The sequence below is a fragment of the Danio rerio genome, chromosome 8 (assembly GCF_049306965.1).
Source record: "Danio rerio strain Tuebingen ecotype United States chromosome 8, GRCz12tu, whole genome shotgun sequence".
NCBI classification, from domain to species: Eukaryota; Metazoa; Chordata; class Actinopteri; order Cypriniformes; family Danionidae; genus Danio; species Danio rerio.
The window spans coordinates 37,617,024-37,635,449 of record NC_133183.1 but is presented as its reverse complement, the minus strand read 5'-3'; the positions used below and the strand labels follow the sequence as shown (position 1 = coordinate 37,635,449).

General features: G+C 42.7%; 3 protein-coding genes across 3 annotated transcripts; all 3 read right to left on the bottom strand.

The window, feature by feature from the left end:
• Positions 1 to 663: 663 nt before the first annotated feature.
• On the bottom strand, positions 664 to 4,451 carry LOC141375752 (E3 ubiquitin-protein ligase RBBP6-like). The gene is made up of 6 exons (XM_073910700.1): positions 3,238 to 4,451; positions 3,059 to 3,134; positions 2,824 to 2,912; positions 2,687 to 2,747; positions 2,445 to 2,584; positions 664 to 2,349 (listed from the first exon to the last, which is right to left on the bottom strand). The coding sequence occupies exons 3-6, from the start codon at positions 2,856 to 2,858 to the stop codon at positions 2,175 to 2,177; spliced, it is 411 nt and encodes a 136-aa protein (XP_073766801.1). The 5' UTR covers positions 2,859 to 2,912; positions 3,059 to 3,134; positions 3,238 to 4,451; the 3' UTR covers positions 664 to 2,174.
• A 149-nt stretch (positions 4,452 to 4,600) lies between these two features.
• On the bottom strand, positions 4,601 to 7,182 carry LOC141375756 (E3 ubiquitin-protein ligase RBBP6-like). Its single transcript, XM_073910704.1, has 2 exons — positions 5,386 to 7,182; positions 4,601 to 5,195 (listed from the first exon to the last, which is right to left on the bottom strand). Exons 1-2 carry the CDS (start codon positions 5,543 to 5,545, stop codon positions 4,999 to 5,001), a joined length of 357 nt encoding a protein of 118 aa, XP_073766805.1. The 5' UTR covers positions 5,546 to 7,182; the 3' UTR covers positions 4,601 to 4,998.
• A 6,834-nt stretch (positions 7,183 to 14,016) lies between these two features.
• LOC141375892 (E3 ubiquitin-protein ligase RBBP6-like) lies at positions 14,017 to 14,970 on the bottom strand. Its single transcript, XM_073910967.1, has 4 exons — positions 14,952 to 14,970; positions 14,810 to 14,906; positions 14,631 to 14,706; positions 14,017 to 14,484 (listed from the first exon to the last, which is right to left on the bottom strand). Exons 1-4 carry the CDS (start codon positions 14,968 to 14,970, stop codon positions 14,392 to 14,394), a joined length of 285 nt encoding a protein of 94 aa, XP_073767068.1. The 3' UTR covers positions 14,017 to 14,391.
• Positions 14,971 to 18,426: the final 3,456 nt, after the last annotated feature.

The following is an 18,426-nucleotide window of genomic DNA, read 5'->3' as shown; positions in this document are numbered from 1 at the left end:
TTCATTTCTGAATCGTGTGGCATCGTACTTGAAGCCAAGTCATTTAGCCCAAGGCATAGTTGTCTTAGAATGAGTAGTTTGCTGATCAAATTCCACATTTTGATGAGGCAAAACACATCTTGGATGTTTTAATTACTATTTTAGGTGAAAAACAAAACAATGAGATTTGTGTAAAATCTAAAGTTAACCAAGTCCAGCCCGCCATCTTGTCCTGCCTCTCAGTTCTCTTAAGCCTTGGGCCGGCTCTGTGAAGTGGCCTCTTTTGGGCTCATCATTGAAGACCGGACGAGCTGCAACATTTCGTTCTGCCAGGTTCTGGGAGTAGATGAGCATGTCATCGGTCTAGACTATGGTCAACTTGTGAAGTTACTCATACACCTCCGCTCATGGCATATTACCATTAAAATGAAACTTTTCCAGCAGAATATGACGCTCTAAAAAAAAAAACTCCATCGGCACTGGTAACTATGAAAAACACGACTGAGCACTAATGGTACACTCAACAATTTACACTGACATTTGAAGGATCACCTGACATTAAAGACTGACGTAAGAACGCTGGAGGAACATCAAATTTTAACAAGGAAGAGTTTTTTTTGTCTCTCTCAAATTAAAGCAATATTTCTTAATCTTGTTGTTTTTTTTTTGTTTTTTTTTACTGTACAGTTGCCCCAGGTGTTTATCAGGTGTGATGCCTGCTCATCTGACCTTTGACCTCGGCACTCAACTGCTGCCAGTTTTCTTTCAATGCCATGAGATTTCTGAATTCTACATGCAGGAACCGATGCATTCCTTTTTTTTCCTTTTTTTTTTTTAAACAAAACAGATATGGCAGACACGGCCAAACATTGAAACTTTGGAGGGCATTGAGGGGAAAAAAAAGCACAATATCATCAAGGGGAATAAAAGGTTTGATCAAAGCGTGCGTTTACACACGTTCATTTAAATATGGACAAAACCAACATTGGGTTATTTTTGTTATTAGATTTAAAATGCACGGACCCTATTTGACCCAGTGTTCATATATACATATGTTTTTATGAATGAATATTTTTGCATATAAAAGATAATAAAAGACTGACTAGACAGATTAGATAGTTTAATAGACAGATTGACACGTGTAGTCATTCGTTCCTGTGTATTTGATGACTAGCTTCCAGCAGTATCTGGCTGCAGACTTGCATGCAATCTGAGACACAAAGCACTCAGCGGAGCTAGTGAGGTCACTGTGAGAGGCGGGGTTAGGGGTGCACACTCACTGACAGCCTAGATTTAGCCTGGTTTTAACCAAGCCGTCTATTAGACTTTTAACCCTTATGTATTGTTCATATTGTTCAAGTGGCTGTTTTTGCCCCCAATGACCTCCATTATAACTAAACTTGTTTTAATTGCAAAGCCATGACACCAGATAGTAACTCATTCTTTATTGTTGGTGGTTTCCCTGTTGGGATGAGATAAAATGAGTCATTTTTACTTTTGATGGTCAGTTGGCACCTTTAAACACCCCAAAAAAATGCTTGCTGGGATGGTACCAAGAGGCTGTGCTCACTTCTGGACAGAGGGGGTGTAGACTTGCAGCTAGTGCCGATAAGTGGTGCAGACGCTGAGGCTGTTCTGTATGCGAGTGTTGAGGTTTTGAAACATCAGCTGACAGCGTGTAGGTAGAGAGTAGCAGGTTCTGGGAGTAGATGAGCTTGTCACCGGTGTAGACTTTGACCGACTTGTGAAGTTACTCACAAGACCTCCGCTTATGGGACATTACCATTCAAATGAAACGTTTCCAGCAGAATATGACGCTTCAAAAAACTCCATCGGCACTGGTAACTATGAAAAACACGACTGAGCACTAATAGTGTACTCAACACTTTACACTGACATTTGAAGGATCACCTGACATTAAAGACTGAAGTAAGAACGCTGAAAAAAACCCATCAGATTTTAGCCCAGAAGAGTTTCTCTTTTCCTAAATTAAAGCAAAACTTCATGATATTGTGTTTATGAATTCATTCGTGTGTGTGTGTGTGTGTGTGTGTGTGTGTATGTGTGTGTTGCACTGCTGGAGTGAAGGTTAACCAGTCCACACAGTTCATGCGGCTATAATCTTTATTATCTTTTATTAATAAACTATGTACAATATTTACACGTCGGCTCCAGGTCTCTTGGATGAAGGTCTCTCAGCGACGTGGTCTCTTCTGGTCGCCGCGCGTCTCTGGTGAAGATGGGGAGCGGGACCGTTTCCCTCCGGCGTCCCGGACCGAAGATGCCGCACCTGCTGAGGACGAGGAGGGCAAAGGCTCGGTCTGGCAGGAGAAGGACGGCCTCTTTCTCTTCTCAGCAGCATAGGCCTCACTGAACAGATCGAGCGCAAACACACACAAGCAGACATCATGTGAGATTTGGACAAACACTAGAACATGCGGCTATGCCAAGTACAGTTTACTCACGCGTCTATGATGGGAATGACGTATCGGCCGCTGCCGTCTATCATGACTCCCTTTCGGTCTGGGTCGTCCACCTCCAACAGGAAGCTGCGGGGAATCCCTGTGCTCTTCCGGATGCGCTTGTGCGGCGCGGAGCGGCTGCCCTGTGAATTGAGGAGTGACAGTCAAACTCTGAGCAAACAATCTGACTGATGAGGACAAGAGCTCAAGTTCACAGCAACCGTGAGCTTGGAAAACCCAGTTACCACATTAGTGGGGCAGTGCCTAATGTGGTGTCCCGGGATCCCAAGCAGCCTCATGGCCTCACTAGTGAACATCAGAACCATGAGAATCAGCTCAGACATCTCTCACAAAGCAAACCTGTCAGTGTCTGAACGCTCACCTGCTGGAGTAGTAGCACAGGCTGGACTGGTACATCACCGCTTTCAGCTTGTCCTCCTCTGACGCCTTTGCCTCAGCCAGATTCTCAGTCTGTTTCACAGGCATTTGCACATTTGAATCTTTTTCACCCTCAACCCTTCAAACAATCTCAAATCTCCCTAAGAAGCTGAGTGCGTGTGCGTATATTGTGTGCTTTACATTGCGTTTTGCTATTGTGCTATTCATTTGTTCAATACCTTCAACAACTGCTCCAGTGAGAGGAGTGAAGGATCAGCTCTAGGTGAAGGTTCACGCCAGCGTCCAGCTTGATGTCTGCAAAACAAAGGAGCTTGTGTGACTAAAACACCAGGGACAGACCAGGAGTCTTCATATAACATCTAACAGAGGACGCGTGTGCTCATTTCACAGCACTTACCCAACAAATCTTCTGTTTGAGGACCAGGCCCGGCGCCAGGAAGTCAAAACTGAGGGGGCACTTTAAATCCATAGGGGGGCACTAGACCTGGTGACTGATTTTGGTCTCTTGTTTCTTTCATTTAGGCTATTTATTCGCATTTATTATTACTTTGCATTACTGCCTAAGTTACTGACCTAAGGCAGTAATATAGGCTACGTTTTAATAGTAATAACAATACGCAGTTTCGCTATTACGAATTTTATTAACGATGGTAATGCATACCGCTTATTAATGCAGACGGATGATGGCTTCAGTGCCAAACGAGTGCTTTAAATCATATGTTATTCTCCTTATTTCCGTTTTATTTCAAATAACAGCCCTATGAATGTTTAAAGTTTTAGGTAAAGACGTCAAATTATGCCCACGCATGCAAGCTGACCCACGATCAGACAATTCATTTAACCGGTAAATAAATATAGTGAAATCAGCTTAACCGAGTCATCCCGCTTCACAACCAACATCAGTGTTGGGGAAAAGCTAAATGTGACAATCTAATGTCATTCAAAACAATTACTTAGTTACATTTTAACATTTTACATTTTTAGTGTAGCCAGAAAAATACCTAAAAAAGATACAAAAATTCACAGTTATTACCGTGAAAATTGGTTAAATTTTTATATGCTATATAACTTTTTTTTTCATCATTTTAAATGTAAAAACAAAGATTTGTCTAAGGCTATTAAAAATGTGCTTTTTTCGTGATATTGTAAACCATCATAAACCATATGTACCATAGTTTCTAGGCCTACCCGTCATTTTATTTATTAATTATTTTATTTATTAGGCCTTTTTTAATAGCTTGTTTTCAGGTTATTTTCATTTTAGGGCCATGAGCTAAGTCAAAACAAACTCGATATGTTGTATTTTAGCTCTTAAAACAGATCTACAATATATTTTATGTTGTTTAATTTTGCATGAGCAAATAGCAGTATAGCCTAAGTTACATACTTTTAAAAGATTATCATTCTGCCTACCTGCAGCGCACGAGATTTCTCGGTTGATCCGCGGTAAATCCACTTAAGCACTATACCTATTCCATTTATAACACTGCAAACTTGACTTCGCAGGCCGATCATCTTTAAACGCAAAATGCATTTATTATGTGTTATACCTTGACTGCAGTTGCATAATGGGATGTTTCTCTACGCAACTGTAAAAGTGCACTTTTCAGCAAAATGAAAGCAAACATTCAAAGGGTTCTGCGTTTTGTCAATTTTAGCTTAATTGTAATAATATTAATAATAATATTAATAAATAAATTAAAATATTATTTATAGTGTAGCCTACTGTGGGACTGTGCAGTAAACTATTTATTTTTATTAAAACATTTTTATTAGGCTACATCTTCCCGAATAACTAATAAATGACTGGCAGTTGCGTCTCTGCTAAAATTAATTTAACAGCAAATTTCTTATGTGTTTTTTCCTTTTAGAGTTCAAGAGAGTTGTGTTTAAATAATTAGTTAACCAAAACATATAATGAATTAAGCTGCTTCTATTATGTCACCCATTTTCTCCCTTGTGAGTTGAGTGCGCCTCCATCGCCGTGTGCGCGTTTTAAAGGCTATTTACGGGCGCACCAGACCTGACGCGGGGACCGGATCTCTGGACTATAGGACTAGCTTTAACCTCACCATTTTCATAATTTAATTGCTATGTCATATATTTTAAAATAATTAAATGTGTGTTCTGAAGGTTGGAAGGACGGGAGTGTTAATAATTAATGACAGAAAGAATTTTCAGTTTGAGTGAACAATCCTTTATAAAAACTGGGGGGGCACAAACTCTGTCTGAGGGGGCAATGCCACCCTTTGCCCCCCCGTAGCGCCGGGCCTGTTGAGGACTTCAGTCCCGCCGCAGGGATCCGTCTGATGATGACCGACGTGTTTTTAGGGATGAGAGCATCATCTGTGTATTCTGACAGCAAAATAAAATCAGAATCAGCACATAATTATGGAGCACGGTATACTTTGAGAGCCATTAGCCTTTTAAAACAGCCAAAACATCCCTACATGTCAGCATCAGCACCACCTTACAGCTTCCAGAAGTGTCTGATGTAACGCATCTGTTAGCGTAGAACAGTTGAAGTGTCTTTTCCTCAACTCACCTTCATCAGTCTGGGCGTTGCTGATCTTCAGCTGGCAGAACTTCAGCCTCTTGCTCCTCATGATCTGCCGCTTCAGCTCCCCCGCGCTGATGTTGAGGCCTTCAAACTGGAGCGAGTCGTAGGTGAGTCGACTCTGGAACCTGTAGTGAACACAAGACATACTGAACACAAACACAAAGCACAGCGTAATAAAAAGGGTCAAACCTGAGTGATGGGAACAGCAGGCGATCAATCGACGTATCCAACGATCAATAATATCGATAATCTGGAAAAATTGTCACGGAGGACGCAGAGATCAGATGCCAATCGACACAGCGAGATTCAAACAACACCCACAGGACGGTTGTCATGGATGCTGATGATGAACACGTGACGCATGCGCTGTACAACTTCCGGCAATATTATCATTATTAATATTAATTTTATTGATAGTAGTAGTAAAATCATTGCGATAAGTATAATAAAATAAACAGCAGAACAGTTGGCCATCTCTGAATAATACACAGCGACGTTTCCCTGCACGAACGATTCAGGCCTTCGCCAAGAAGACTCGGGTGAGTCGATGATTCAGGGATTGATTCAACTGTCCGTTCATCCTATTGGCTTCTTTGGCTGAATGAATCGTTCAATGCTTTACTCAAATAAAGCGGCCTCTTGCTGCCACCTATTGGGGGTTTGCTTTTTTGTTTTCAAAAGTACTTTGACACTTTTTTAAAGGCACCTTTAAGTTCATTTTTGCACAAAAGCTCGTCTCTGTGCGTTCCAAATGGTTTGAAATTTCCTTAGCACATGGTTTTCTTGATGCGTTTGAAATTTTCAATGTAAATCCACTCGTACTTGCATTTGATCTTTATTATGCCTTAAAATCAAAACTATACTAAAGGTGTCTTATCCAAATGCAGATTTTCATTCAAAACGTTATGACAGAACCATATTACTTTACAGTGGCCCATGGATATATATATATATATATATATGTGTGTGTGTGTGTGTGTGTGTTGCTTGTTTCTTATTTACCCATGCAGTGACTTTTAGGCATAAATACTATGTAGGCTTGCTAAAGGGTTGCATGAGAAATGTCATCATCGTGAGAGCTTGACTTTTTTTTTGTCGCTGCCTTTAGTTGTGGTGAAATGAGATGCATCATGTCGTTTATCTGTTTGTGCAGTCTGTACCTTCATTTCTGAATCGTGTGGCATCGTACTTGAAGCCAAGTCATTTAGCCCAAGGCATAGTTGTCTTAGAATGAGTAGTTTGCTGATCAAATTCCACATTTTGATGAGGCAAAACACATCTTGGATGTTTTAATTACTATTTTAGGTGAAAAACAAAACAATGAGATTTGTGTAAAATCTAAAGTTAACCAAGTCCAGCCCGCCATCTTGTCCTGCCTCTCAGTTCTCTTAAGCCTTGGGCCGGCTCTGTGAAGTGGCCTCTTTTGGGCTCATCATTGAAGACCGGACGAGCTGCAACATTTCGTTCTGCCAGGTTCTGGGAGTAGATGAGCATGTCATCGCTCTAGACTATGGTCAACTTGTGAAGTTACTCATACACCTCCGCTCATGGCATATTACCATTAAAATGAAACTTTTCCAGCAGAATATGACGCTCTAAAAAAAAAAACTCCATCGGCACTGGTAACTATGAAAAACACGACTGAGCACTAATGGTACACTCAACAATTTACACTGACATTTGAAGGATCACCTGACATTAAAGACTGACGTAAGAACGCTGGAGGAACATCAAATTTTAACACGGAAGAGTTTTTTTTGTCTCTCTCAAATTAAAGCAATATTTCTTAATCTTGTTGTTTTTTTTTTTTTTTACTGTACAGTTGCCCCAGGTGTTTATCAGGTGTGATGCCTGCTCATCTGACCTTTGACCTCGGCACTCAACTGCTGCCAGTTTTCTTTCAATGCCATGAGATTTCTGAATTCTACATGCAGGAACCGATGCATTCCTTTTTTTTCCTTTTTTTTTTTTAAACAAAACAGATATGGCAGACACGGCCAAACATTGAAACTTTGGAGGGCATTGAGGGGAAAAAAAAGCACAATATCATCAAGGGGAATAAAAGGTTTGATCAAAGCGTGCGTTTACACACGTTCATTTAAATATGGACAAAACCAACATTGGGTTATTTTTGTTATTAGATTTAAAATGCACGGACCCTATTTGACCCAGTGTTCATATATACATATGTTTTTATGAATGAATATTTTTGCATATAAAAGATAATAAAAGACTGACTAGACAGATTAGATAGTTTAATAGACAGATTGACACGTGTAGTCATTCGTTCCTGTGTATTTGATGACTAGCTTCCAGCAGTATCTGGCTGCAGACTTGCATGCAATCTGAGACACAAAGCACTCAGCGGAGCTAGTGAGGTCACTGTGAGAGGCGGGGTTAGGGGTGCACACTCACTGACAGCCTAGATTTAGCCTGGTTTTAACCAAGCCGTCTATTAGACTTTTAACCCTTATGTATTGTTCATATTGTTCAAGTGGCTGTTTTTGCCCCCAATGACCTCCATTATAACTAAACTTGTTTTAATTGCAAAGCCATGACACCAGATAGTAACTCATTCTTTATTGTTGGTGGTTTCCCTGTTGGGATGAGATAAAATGAGTCATTTTTACTTTTGATGGTCAGTTGGCACCTTTAAACACCCCAAAAAAATGCTTGCTGGGATGGTACCAAGAGGCTGTGCTCACTTCTGGACAGAGGGGGTGTAGACTTGCAGCTAGTGCCGATAAGTGGTGCAGACGCTGAGGCTGTTCTGTATGCGAGTGTTGAGGTTTTGAAACATCAGCTGACAGCGTGTAGGTAGAGAGTAGCAGGTTCTGGGAGTATATGAGCTTGTCACCGGTGTAGACTTTGACCGACTTGTGAAGTTACTCACAAGACCTCCGCTTATGGGACATTACCATTCAAATGAAACGTTTCCAGCAGAATATGACGCTTTAAAAAACTCCATCGGCACTGGTAACTATGAAAAACACGACTGAGCACTAATAGTGTACTCAACACTTTACACTGACATTTGAAGGATCACCTGACATTAAAGACTGAAGTAAGAACGCTGAAAAAAACCCATCAGATTTTAGCCCAGAAGAGTTTCTCTTTTCCTAAATTAAAGCAAAACTTCATGATATTGTGTTTATGAATTCATTCGTGTGTGTGTGTGTGTGTGTGTGTGTGTGTGTATGTGTGTGTTGCACTGCTGGAGTGAAGGTTAACCAGTCCACACAGTTCATGCGGCTATAATCTTTATTATCTTTTATTAATAAACTATGTACAATATTTACACGTCGGCTCCAGGTCTCTTGGATGAAGGTCTCTCAGCGACGTGGTCTCTTCTGGTCGCCGCGCGTCTCTGGTGAAGATGGGGAGCGGGACCGTTTCCCTCCGGCGTCCCGGACCGAAGATGCCGCACCTGCTGAGGACGAGGAGGGCAAAGGCTCGGTCTGGCAGGAGAAGGACGGCCTCTTTCTCTTCTCAGCAGCATAGGCCTCACTGAACAGATCGAGCGCAAACACACACAAGCAGACATCATGTGAGATTTGGACAAACACTAGAACATGCGGCTATGCCAAGTGAAGTTTTTAAACTAATTTCGAGAGGAGCACGTGATATAATTGACAGCAGCTGGCCACCTATCTACACTCATTAGTTAGCCAATCAGATCTATCCTAACCCACTATAAGTAGCCTAGCTAGACATAACTCCCTTATCTTCGTTTTTCCGAAGAAACAAACGACAGGTCCGCTCTAGCTCCTCCAAAAGTTACTCACGGACAAAACGGATCCTCCACATCTCCTACTATTCTTCAACTACAATACCACACCACCTTTAATACCATCGTCAGCAACTACAAAAATGACAAAAACAACAACAACAGCGACGACGGCTGAGATCACAACAGCATCAGCGCAGCTACATACAAGAAAGAAAGCTCCGGGCTCCCTGAAACACCAGCCCCGTCTTAACAACAACCAGCCCAGCATGAAAGTCAGCTCGAGACCGAGGCTCCAACGAGAGGCCGTAGGCCTATCCACTCCAGCCAGATCACAATGCAATCCCCAGCTCCGCTACGTACCTTCTCCAGCATCATCATGTGTCACTCATATCCAACAACGACTGTTACGGAACTCCTCCAAACTCCTAGACGCCGGGACCATAATTCAAAGCCGCTGCATTAAACCCAAAACACTTGCGAATCCACGTCTTCACCGCCACCCCCAGGACATAACACGCTCCTGCCACACCCCCTATCCTAAACAGACATTAAACCCGCAATCTCTCCGCCTCCCCGGAGAATCAAGGAAAGGATTAAAATGCAATATTGGATTTGGACATATTGCAGCAATCATAATTCTAAACACGGATAAAACCTATCTCCCGGACAATAAAGCAACTCTTGGGAATCCCACCTCACCTCCTCCATCCTGCAGCTCCCGATTCCAGTGCACACTCCAGTCCTCCTCTTTCAGCGATCCTTACCACCTACGCACCCCGCCCCTCTACCTTGCGTATCATTGCTTTTTCCCCCTCTCATTTTTACAAGCTCGCAGCTACTGCTGATTATTTTCTATTATAAAATAGAAATTACTTGTCGACTTTTGTCAATATGTTTATGCTTTTACTGAATTACGTTTGTAACTGACCTAATTTTCTGAATTTCTCATTCCAGGTTTCGTCTACTGAAGCACAGCCGATCTCGGCGCTCCCTTCCCACAACCTCACTAGTCGTCCACCAACGCTACACCAGAAATCACAGAGCAATTCCCTGTTAAGCACATCCATACCAGCCCTACTGAAATGGACATTAGAACGTTTCTAAAAAACGTCTAATAACGGCTCTTTCATCTCCTCATAATTCTGCCTTTTTCAGCTTTAACAGCATGATTCTACCTGATGAATATGCCTAAATTATCACGTTATAAACCAAGCAATCTCTCTAATCTAGACGGCTGCAGCGCTCGGTTGCAATCAACATTACACCCGCCACCCGATTTCTGGCAATCGGAGGTCACAATTACATTTCGTAGTCCGTTTAACATTCGGATGCAAAAGTAGCCCACACATTTATGCTAAAAAACGATCCGCTGGATTTCGCCAATAACTACGGTGTTTGCACGTAATTCACCTACAAGTTCCCGTTTCTCTCTCCCTAATATCCCCCAGCTAAACTAGTGACCGGTTTTCTAATATTTGCATTCTCATTGCGGAAGAACCTCCGGCTTAAGCACTTCTATAGAATTCTTAAGCATCAATTTGGAGTGATAGAAATTCAAGCATTAATAAGCTACTTGAATAAATCGACAATCAGTCCCCTTTTATATTCTGGAAGAAAAATATCACGCTAAGCATAAACTGCTCTCCATCTAGAACATCAAACACACATGCGCATTATCCCGCTGGGATGCCTTTTCGTCACTCACCTATTTCATCTCGCAGCAGCAATCTCCGGAATAGAAGAGAAATGATCTAAATCCGATCTTGGCCGTAACAAACTCTGCCTGAAGGGCGTCGCGCACCAGAGGCGCCGACGGCGCGGTGACGCGACGCACTTACGACAGAGAATAGTAGATTAATGCACACCAGACTCAAGCATTCATACTTTATCAAATAAACTAATCAATTATACAAATAGCGCTCCGCGGCGCGGCAGAATACGAAGTGTCATGAATTGTGGCTGGGCACTACGGACAGCCGCATTGACTTCCTTATTATTTATTTCCTTCCTGTGAAAGTCAATGGTTACAGGTTTTCAGCTTTCTTCAAAATGTTGTCTTTAGCGTTTAACACGGGAGTCACTAACCTCTGAAACTAAGAGCTACTTTCGGGCACCGATTAACGTGGAGGGCTACCAGTTGGATAAACACTTCTCAAATAACAAATTGCTCAATTTACTTATAATTATAATTTAAGTTTGGGTATTTTTAATAATGAATAATATTCATCCAGGTGTAGTCACTGATCACGTTATGATTCTCTCAAAGTTACCAACAATGATTTAACAGGGTAGGAAATACCCCGTAATTAATATATCAACGTGCAACACTATTTTATTTATCTTTGCAAATATTTACATTTTTAAATGATTACTTCTTTATTAGAGAAAGCTTACTTGTAAGTGGTGTTATGGTGAGCTATTTTAGAACAGGCCTGTGAGCAACACACGAGAGCCTCGTGAGCTATCTGGTGCCCATCGGTACCATATTTGGTGACTCCTGGTTTAACAGAAATGAAATTCATAAAGGTTCGTAACCATCAGGTAGCGCTTAAAGCATGCGACCTGCTTATGCTTCCTTCCTTAAGCGCTGGAATAGAAGCCATTCATTTATTAGCTATCCAATTTCATCCTCAGTATATCCTTTTTACACAGATGCTGCCCCCTTCGTGGGGTATATTATCGGGGCCGCCAATGCGCTTCTAACGGGCAATATAGTCAATACATTCTAAAAAAAAAAAAAAAAAAAAAAAAAAAACAAATACTGCTGTACATGTTCCTAGTTGCATAGGAAATCGCTGACTCTCTTTTGCTTTATTTTCAGAAACTGGTATCAGAAGCAGAGCCGCAGCTGACTCCATCTCTCCTTTTAAGATGATAATCCCATAACCACAGCATACACAATTTGCGTCAGCATTCATTTATACATTTTAAGTTACCCCAGAACACCTCATCAGTTTCTCACTGCTCAACACATCCACACATTCCGTTCAATAACATTTTTGGTTTCATAACACCTTAAAGTCATAGGACCATTCAGGCTTCCCACCAGATTCATAATCCAGTCACTCATTCAGAATTGGAGCCACCACCACAGCAGCACACAAGGGCTATCGTAACAACACATACAAACACTAGGAAAGTAGTCTCCCGACGCCTTCAAATCTTATATCTGACTCAGCCACAGCCATCTCAGGGAAGCTCAGAGGACCCTCACCAGCAGACGCAGTAATCCCAGCGGCCAAGGGCATGGGCCTAGTCCAGGGAGAGAATACGACCCAACCATACCAGCTTCCCGAGGGCAGAGGAACTACCCAGTCTCCCAAGGGCGCGGGCATGACCCAGCCATCTAGCTTCCTTTCTTCCTTCCAGCTGATTTGCACTCAGCCTTCTCCCCCTTTTCACTCACCTAACTCCAGTAGGAGTTCTCTCCCTGCCCAGGCCCCCTTGTCACCCCCGCCCCCCCCGGCCGCTGCCACAGAAGTTTTCACTGCCCCCCAACTTTTCTAACTTCTGTAGGACCCCACCCCCCCCATGGCTCTGGCCCCCGCAGGGGCGTTACCCCGAGCTTCGATTCTCGCAGGAATCATCTCACTGCCCTGGCCTTAGCTTTTATATTATGTCATTCCATAATGACATATAGTATAGCACTATTTATTTTTATCTCTGTTTGATTTTATTTATATAAATTTATATCTATATGCACCCACGCATATAAATATGAATTTATATATAGTGCTGTCACCCTCACGCTCTGTTCCCGCAGGAACACCCCCAGAGCACCTATACCGCCCGTCACCCTCCAGTAAGAAGTCTTCACCTCCCCCTCATCTTTCCCGACTCCTACTGGAGCAGCTAAATAGCTCACCCAACCCCGAGCTGTGACACGAGTCATGTCACCGACCCTCCCCGGCCCTAGCTTTTATTTATGTTTATTTTTTGTTTATTTCTCACACTTATCTTTTATTTTTTAAATTTATTTATATATATGTATATATATATGCACCCACGCATATAAATATATATTTATATATAGTGCTGTCACCCTCAAGCTCTAACTCCCGCGGAGTTAATCCCGAGCACCGGACCCCCGCAGGGGTCATTGCCCAATTGCCATTTCCCCCTTCAGCTGGGGCTTCACCGACCATTCCTTTTCCCGACTCCAGCTGGAGATGGCACATACAGCTCTCTCTCCCGCAGGAGAGCCAAGAGCTTCGACTCTCGCAAGAGTCAGTAAAAACGCCCCCCCAAGGCCCTAGATTACCCCATTATATATTTATATATCTATATGTTTCATATAAATATATAATTATATATAGTGCTGCCACCTCCCAGCTCAATCTCCGCAAGGAGTGTTCCTCGAGCAAATTACTCCTTTGGAGTCCCCGCCCCCCCTGCCCCCCTTCACCCCCCTCTCCAGCCGGAGTCCTTCACTCCCCTTCCCTTGTAATGACTCCAGCAGGATTCCCGCCCACCCCATGGCTCTGACCCCCGCAGGGGTCTCCCTGAGTCTCTACTCCAGCAGGAGTATTCACAGCCCAAGCCAACTCTGCTCGGGTTCCCGCAGGAACCTGTTTCACCCTTTGCTCCAAAGGAGCCCTCTTTACCTTTTCTTTTTCAAATAACTATATCCAGCAGCCGGATATAGCATTTCAAGCCTTTTGGGGAGTTTCTTCGAATACACGGCTGCTGTCCCGAGCTTCATGCATTTGGGGAGCTCTCGAGAACCACCTGATCTCGTACTCCCCTCACATGCTCTATGGACCTGGCGGGAGCCCTGGGCTCAACTATCTCCGAGCTCAGGGTTCTCTCCCGGGACAGCATGCCAAACCTGCTTACAGCTGTCAAGCAATATCTAAGTGTGAACTCTTGAAGTACAGTTTACTCACGCGTCTATGATGGGAATGACGTATCGGCCGCTGCCGTCTATCATGACTCCCTTTCGGTCTGGGTCGTCCACCTCCAACAGGAAGCTGCGGGGAATCCCTGTGCTCTTCCGGATGCGCTTGTGCGGCGCGGAGCGGCTGCCCTGTGAATTGAGGAGTGACAGTCAAACTCTGAGCAAACAATCTGACTGATGAGGACAAGAGCTCAAGTTCACAGCAACCGTGAGCTTGGAAAACCCAGTTACCACATTAGTGGGGCAGTGCCTAATGTGGTGTCCCGGGATCCCAAGCAGCCTCATGGCCTCACTAGTGAACATCAGAACCATGAGAATCAGCTCAGACATCTCTCACAAAGCAAACCTGTCAGTGTCTGAACGCTCACCTGCTGGAGTAGTAGCACAGGCTGGACTGGTACATCACCGCTTTCAGCTTGTCCTCCTCTGACGCCTTTGCCTCAGCCAGATTCTCAGTCTGTTTCACAGGCATTTGCACATTTGAATCTTTTTCACCCTCAACCCTTCAAACAATCTCAAATCTCCCTAAGAAGCTGAGTGCGTGTGCGTATATTGTGTGCTTTACATTGCGTTTTGCTATTGTGCTATTCATTTGTTCAATACCTTCAACAACTGCTCCAGTGAGAGGAGTGAAGGATCAGCTCTAGGTGAAGGTTCACGCCAGCGTCCAGCTTGATGTCTGCAAAACAAAGGAGCTTGTGTGACTAAAACACCAGGGACAGACCAGGAGTCTTCATATAACATCTAACAGAGGACGCGTGTGCTCATTTCACAGCACTTACCCAACAAATCTTCTGTTTGAGGACTTCAGTCCCGCCGCAGGGATCCGTCTGATGATGACCGACGTGTTTTTAGGGATGAGAGCATCATCTGTGTATTCTGACAGCAAAATAAAATCAGAATCAGCACATAATTATGGAGCACGGTATACTTTGAGAGCCATTAGCCTTTTAAAACAGCCAAAACATCCCTACATGTCAGCATCAGCACCACCTTACAGCTTCCAGAAGTGTCTGATGTAACGCATCTAATGTTAGCGTAGAACAGTTGAAGTGTCTTTTCCTCAACTCACCTTCATCAGTCTGGGCGTTGCTGATCTTCAGCTGGCAGAACTTCAGCCTCTTGCTCCTCATGATCTGCCGCTTCAGCTCCCCCGCGCTGATGTTGAGGCCTTCAAACTGGAGCGAGTCGTAGGTGAGTCGACTCTGGAACCTGTAGTGAACACAAGACATACTGAACACAAACACAAAGCACAGCGTAATAAAAAGGGTCAAACCTGAGTGATGGGAACAGCAGGCGATCAATCGACGTATCCAACGATCAATAATATCGATAATCTGGAAAAATTGTCACGGAGGACGCAGAGATCAGATGCCAATCGACACAGCGAGATTCAAACAACACCCACAGGACGGTTGTCATGGATGCTGATGATGAACACGTGACGCATGCGCTGTACAACTTCCGGCAATATTATCATTATTAATATTAATTTTATTGATAGTAGTAGTAAAATCATTGCGATAAGTATAATAAAATAAACAGCAGAACAGTTGGCCATCTCTGAATAATACACAGCGACGTTTCCCTGCACGAACGATTCAGGCCTTCGCCAAGAAGACTCGGGTGAGTCGATGATTCAGGGATTGATTCAACTGTCCGTTCATCCTATTGGCTTCTTTGGCTGAATGAATCGTTCAATGCTTTACTCAAATAAAGCGGCCTCTTGCTGCCACCTATTGGGGGTTTGCTTTTTTGTTTTCAAAAGTACTTTGACACTTTTTTAAAGGCACCTTTAAGTTCATTTTTGCACAAAAGCTCGTCTCTGTGCGTTCCAAATGGTTTGAAATTTCCTTAGCACATGGTTTTCTTGATGCGTTTGAAATTTTCAATGTAAATCCACTCGTACTTGCATTTGATCTTTATTATGCCTTAAAATCAAAACTATACTAAAGGTGTCTTATCCAAATGCAGATTTTCATTCAAAACGTTATGACAGAACCATATTACTTTACAGTGGCCCATGGATATATATATATATATATATATATGTGTGTGTGTGTGTGTGTGTGTTGCTTGTTTCTTATTTACCCATGCAGTGACTTTTAGGCATAAATACTATGTAGGCTTGCTAAAGGGTTGCATGAGAAATGTCATCATCGTGAGAGCTTGACTTTTTTTTTGTCGCTGCCTTTAGTTGTGGTGAAATGAGATGCATCATGTCGTTTATCTGTTTGTGCAGTCTGTACCTTCATTTCTGAATCGTGTGGCATCGTACTTGAAGCCAAGTCATTTAGCCCAAGGCATAGTTGTCTTAGAATGAGTAGTTTGCTGATCAAATTCCACATTTTGATGAGGCAAAACACATCTTGGATGTTTTAATTACTATTTTAGGTAAAAAACAAAACAATGAGATTTGTGTAAAATCTAAAGTTAACCAAGTCCAGCCCGCCATCTTGTCCTGCCTCTCAGTTCTCTTAAGCCTTGGGCCGGCTCTGTGAAGTGGCCTCTTTTGGGCTCATCATTGAAGACCGGACGAGCTGCAACATTTCGTTCTGCCAGGTTCTGGGAGTAGATGAGCATGTCATCGGTCTAGACTATGGTCAACTTGTGAAGTTACTCATACACCTCCGCTCATGGCATATTACCATTAAAATGAAACTTTTCCAGCAGAATATGACGCTCTAAAAAAAAAACTCCATCGGCACTGGTAACTATGAAAAACACGACTGAGCACTAATGGTACACTCAACAATTTACACTGACATTTGAAGGATCACCTGGCATTATTCAATTTAATTCAATTCAGCTTTATTTGTATAGCGCTTTTACAATGTAGATTGTGTCAAAGCAGCTTCACATAAATGGTCATAGTAACTGGAACAGTGTGGTTCAGTAACTGGAACAGTGTAGTTCAGTTTTTAGTGTTTAAGTTCAGTTCAGTTTAGCTCAGTTCAGTGTGATTTAATCATTACTGAGAGTTCAAACACTAAAGAGCCAATTCATCGATGCGTAGCTCTACCAATCCTGAACCATGCGAGGCAGTGGCGACAGCGGAGAGGGAAAAAAACTTCACCTGATGGGAGTGAAGAAAAAAAACCTTGAGAGAACCAGACTCAGTTGGGCACGACCATTTTAATTTCTCCGCTGGCCAAAAGTCTAGTGCAGAACTTCATTCGTCGTGGTTTAGGCTGGAAGATGGCCTCAGCGAAGACTCGTCTGTCCCTGGAGCGTCGCTGGAATCAGACTCATGTTCTCCACTCCCCACGACCATCAGCGCAGCAGCAGCTCAGGATATGGCCTGGTCCCGGATATGGAATCCTTGGGATCATCACGTCGCTGGTCTTGGATCCAATCAGTGACTCCGCATAATCTGAGGACCTCGGGATGAGTATCCCCAGGTGAAAATAGAGAATAAAGAAAATAATTAGCGTAGCTGCTGTTCATAGTGTATATAAGCAAGATGTAGAAGCCAGTGTGGAACCCGCTAGGTGATGCATTGAGAGCATGCTTTACTAAACAGATAGGTCTTTAATCTAGTTTTGAACTGGGAGAGTGTGTCTGAGCCTCGGACGTTATCAGGAAGGCTATTCCAGAGTGTAGGAGCCATGAAAGAGAAGGCTCGACCTCCTTTACTTGATTTTGCTATTCTAGGTACTACCAGAAGCCCTGAATTTTGAGATCTTAAAGAGCGAGTTGGTTTGTAGCGAGACAGAAGGTTGGTTAGATAAACAGGAGCTAGATTATTTAGAGCTTTATAGGTGAGAAGTAATATTTTAAATTCAATACGAAACTTAACAGGCAGCCAGTGTAAGGAGGATAAAATTGGGGTTATATGATCATATTTTCTAGACCTGGTCAGAACTCTGGCTGCTGCATTTTGTACTAATTGAAGTTTGTTAATAGAGGATGCTGGGCAGCCAGCAAATAGAGCATTACAGTAATCCAGTCTCGAAGTCATAAAAGCATGGACTAGCTTTTCTGCATCTGAGATGGATAGCATATTTCGTAATTTAGCGATATTTCTCAGATGAAAGAAGGCAGTTTTAGTGACATGGGATATATGGTTTTTAAAAGTTAGATTGCTGTCAAATATGACACCCAAATCTTTTATAGTAGAGCTAAAGCTAACTTTGTATCCTTCTAATTGTAAATTGAGTTGCGAGATCTGCTGTGTGCAAGATTTAGGCCCAATAAGTAACAATTCTGTTTTGTCGGAGTTTAAGAGAAGAAAATTGTTGGTCATCCAGTCTTTGATGTCTTTGATACACTCAGTTAGTTTAGAAAGTTCAGACGTCTCGTCAGGTTTAGTTGAAATATATAATTGAGTATCATCTGCATAGCAGTGAAAGCTGATCCCATGTCTTCTAATAATGTCTCCCAGAGGTAGCATATAAAT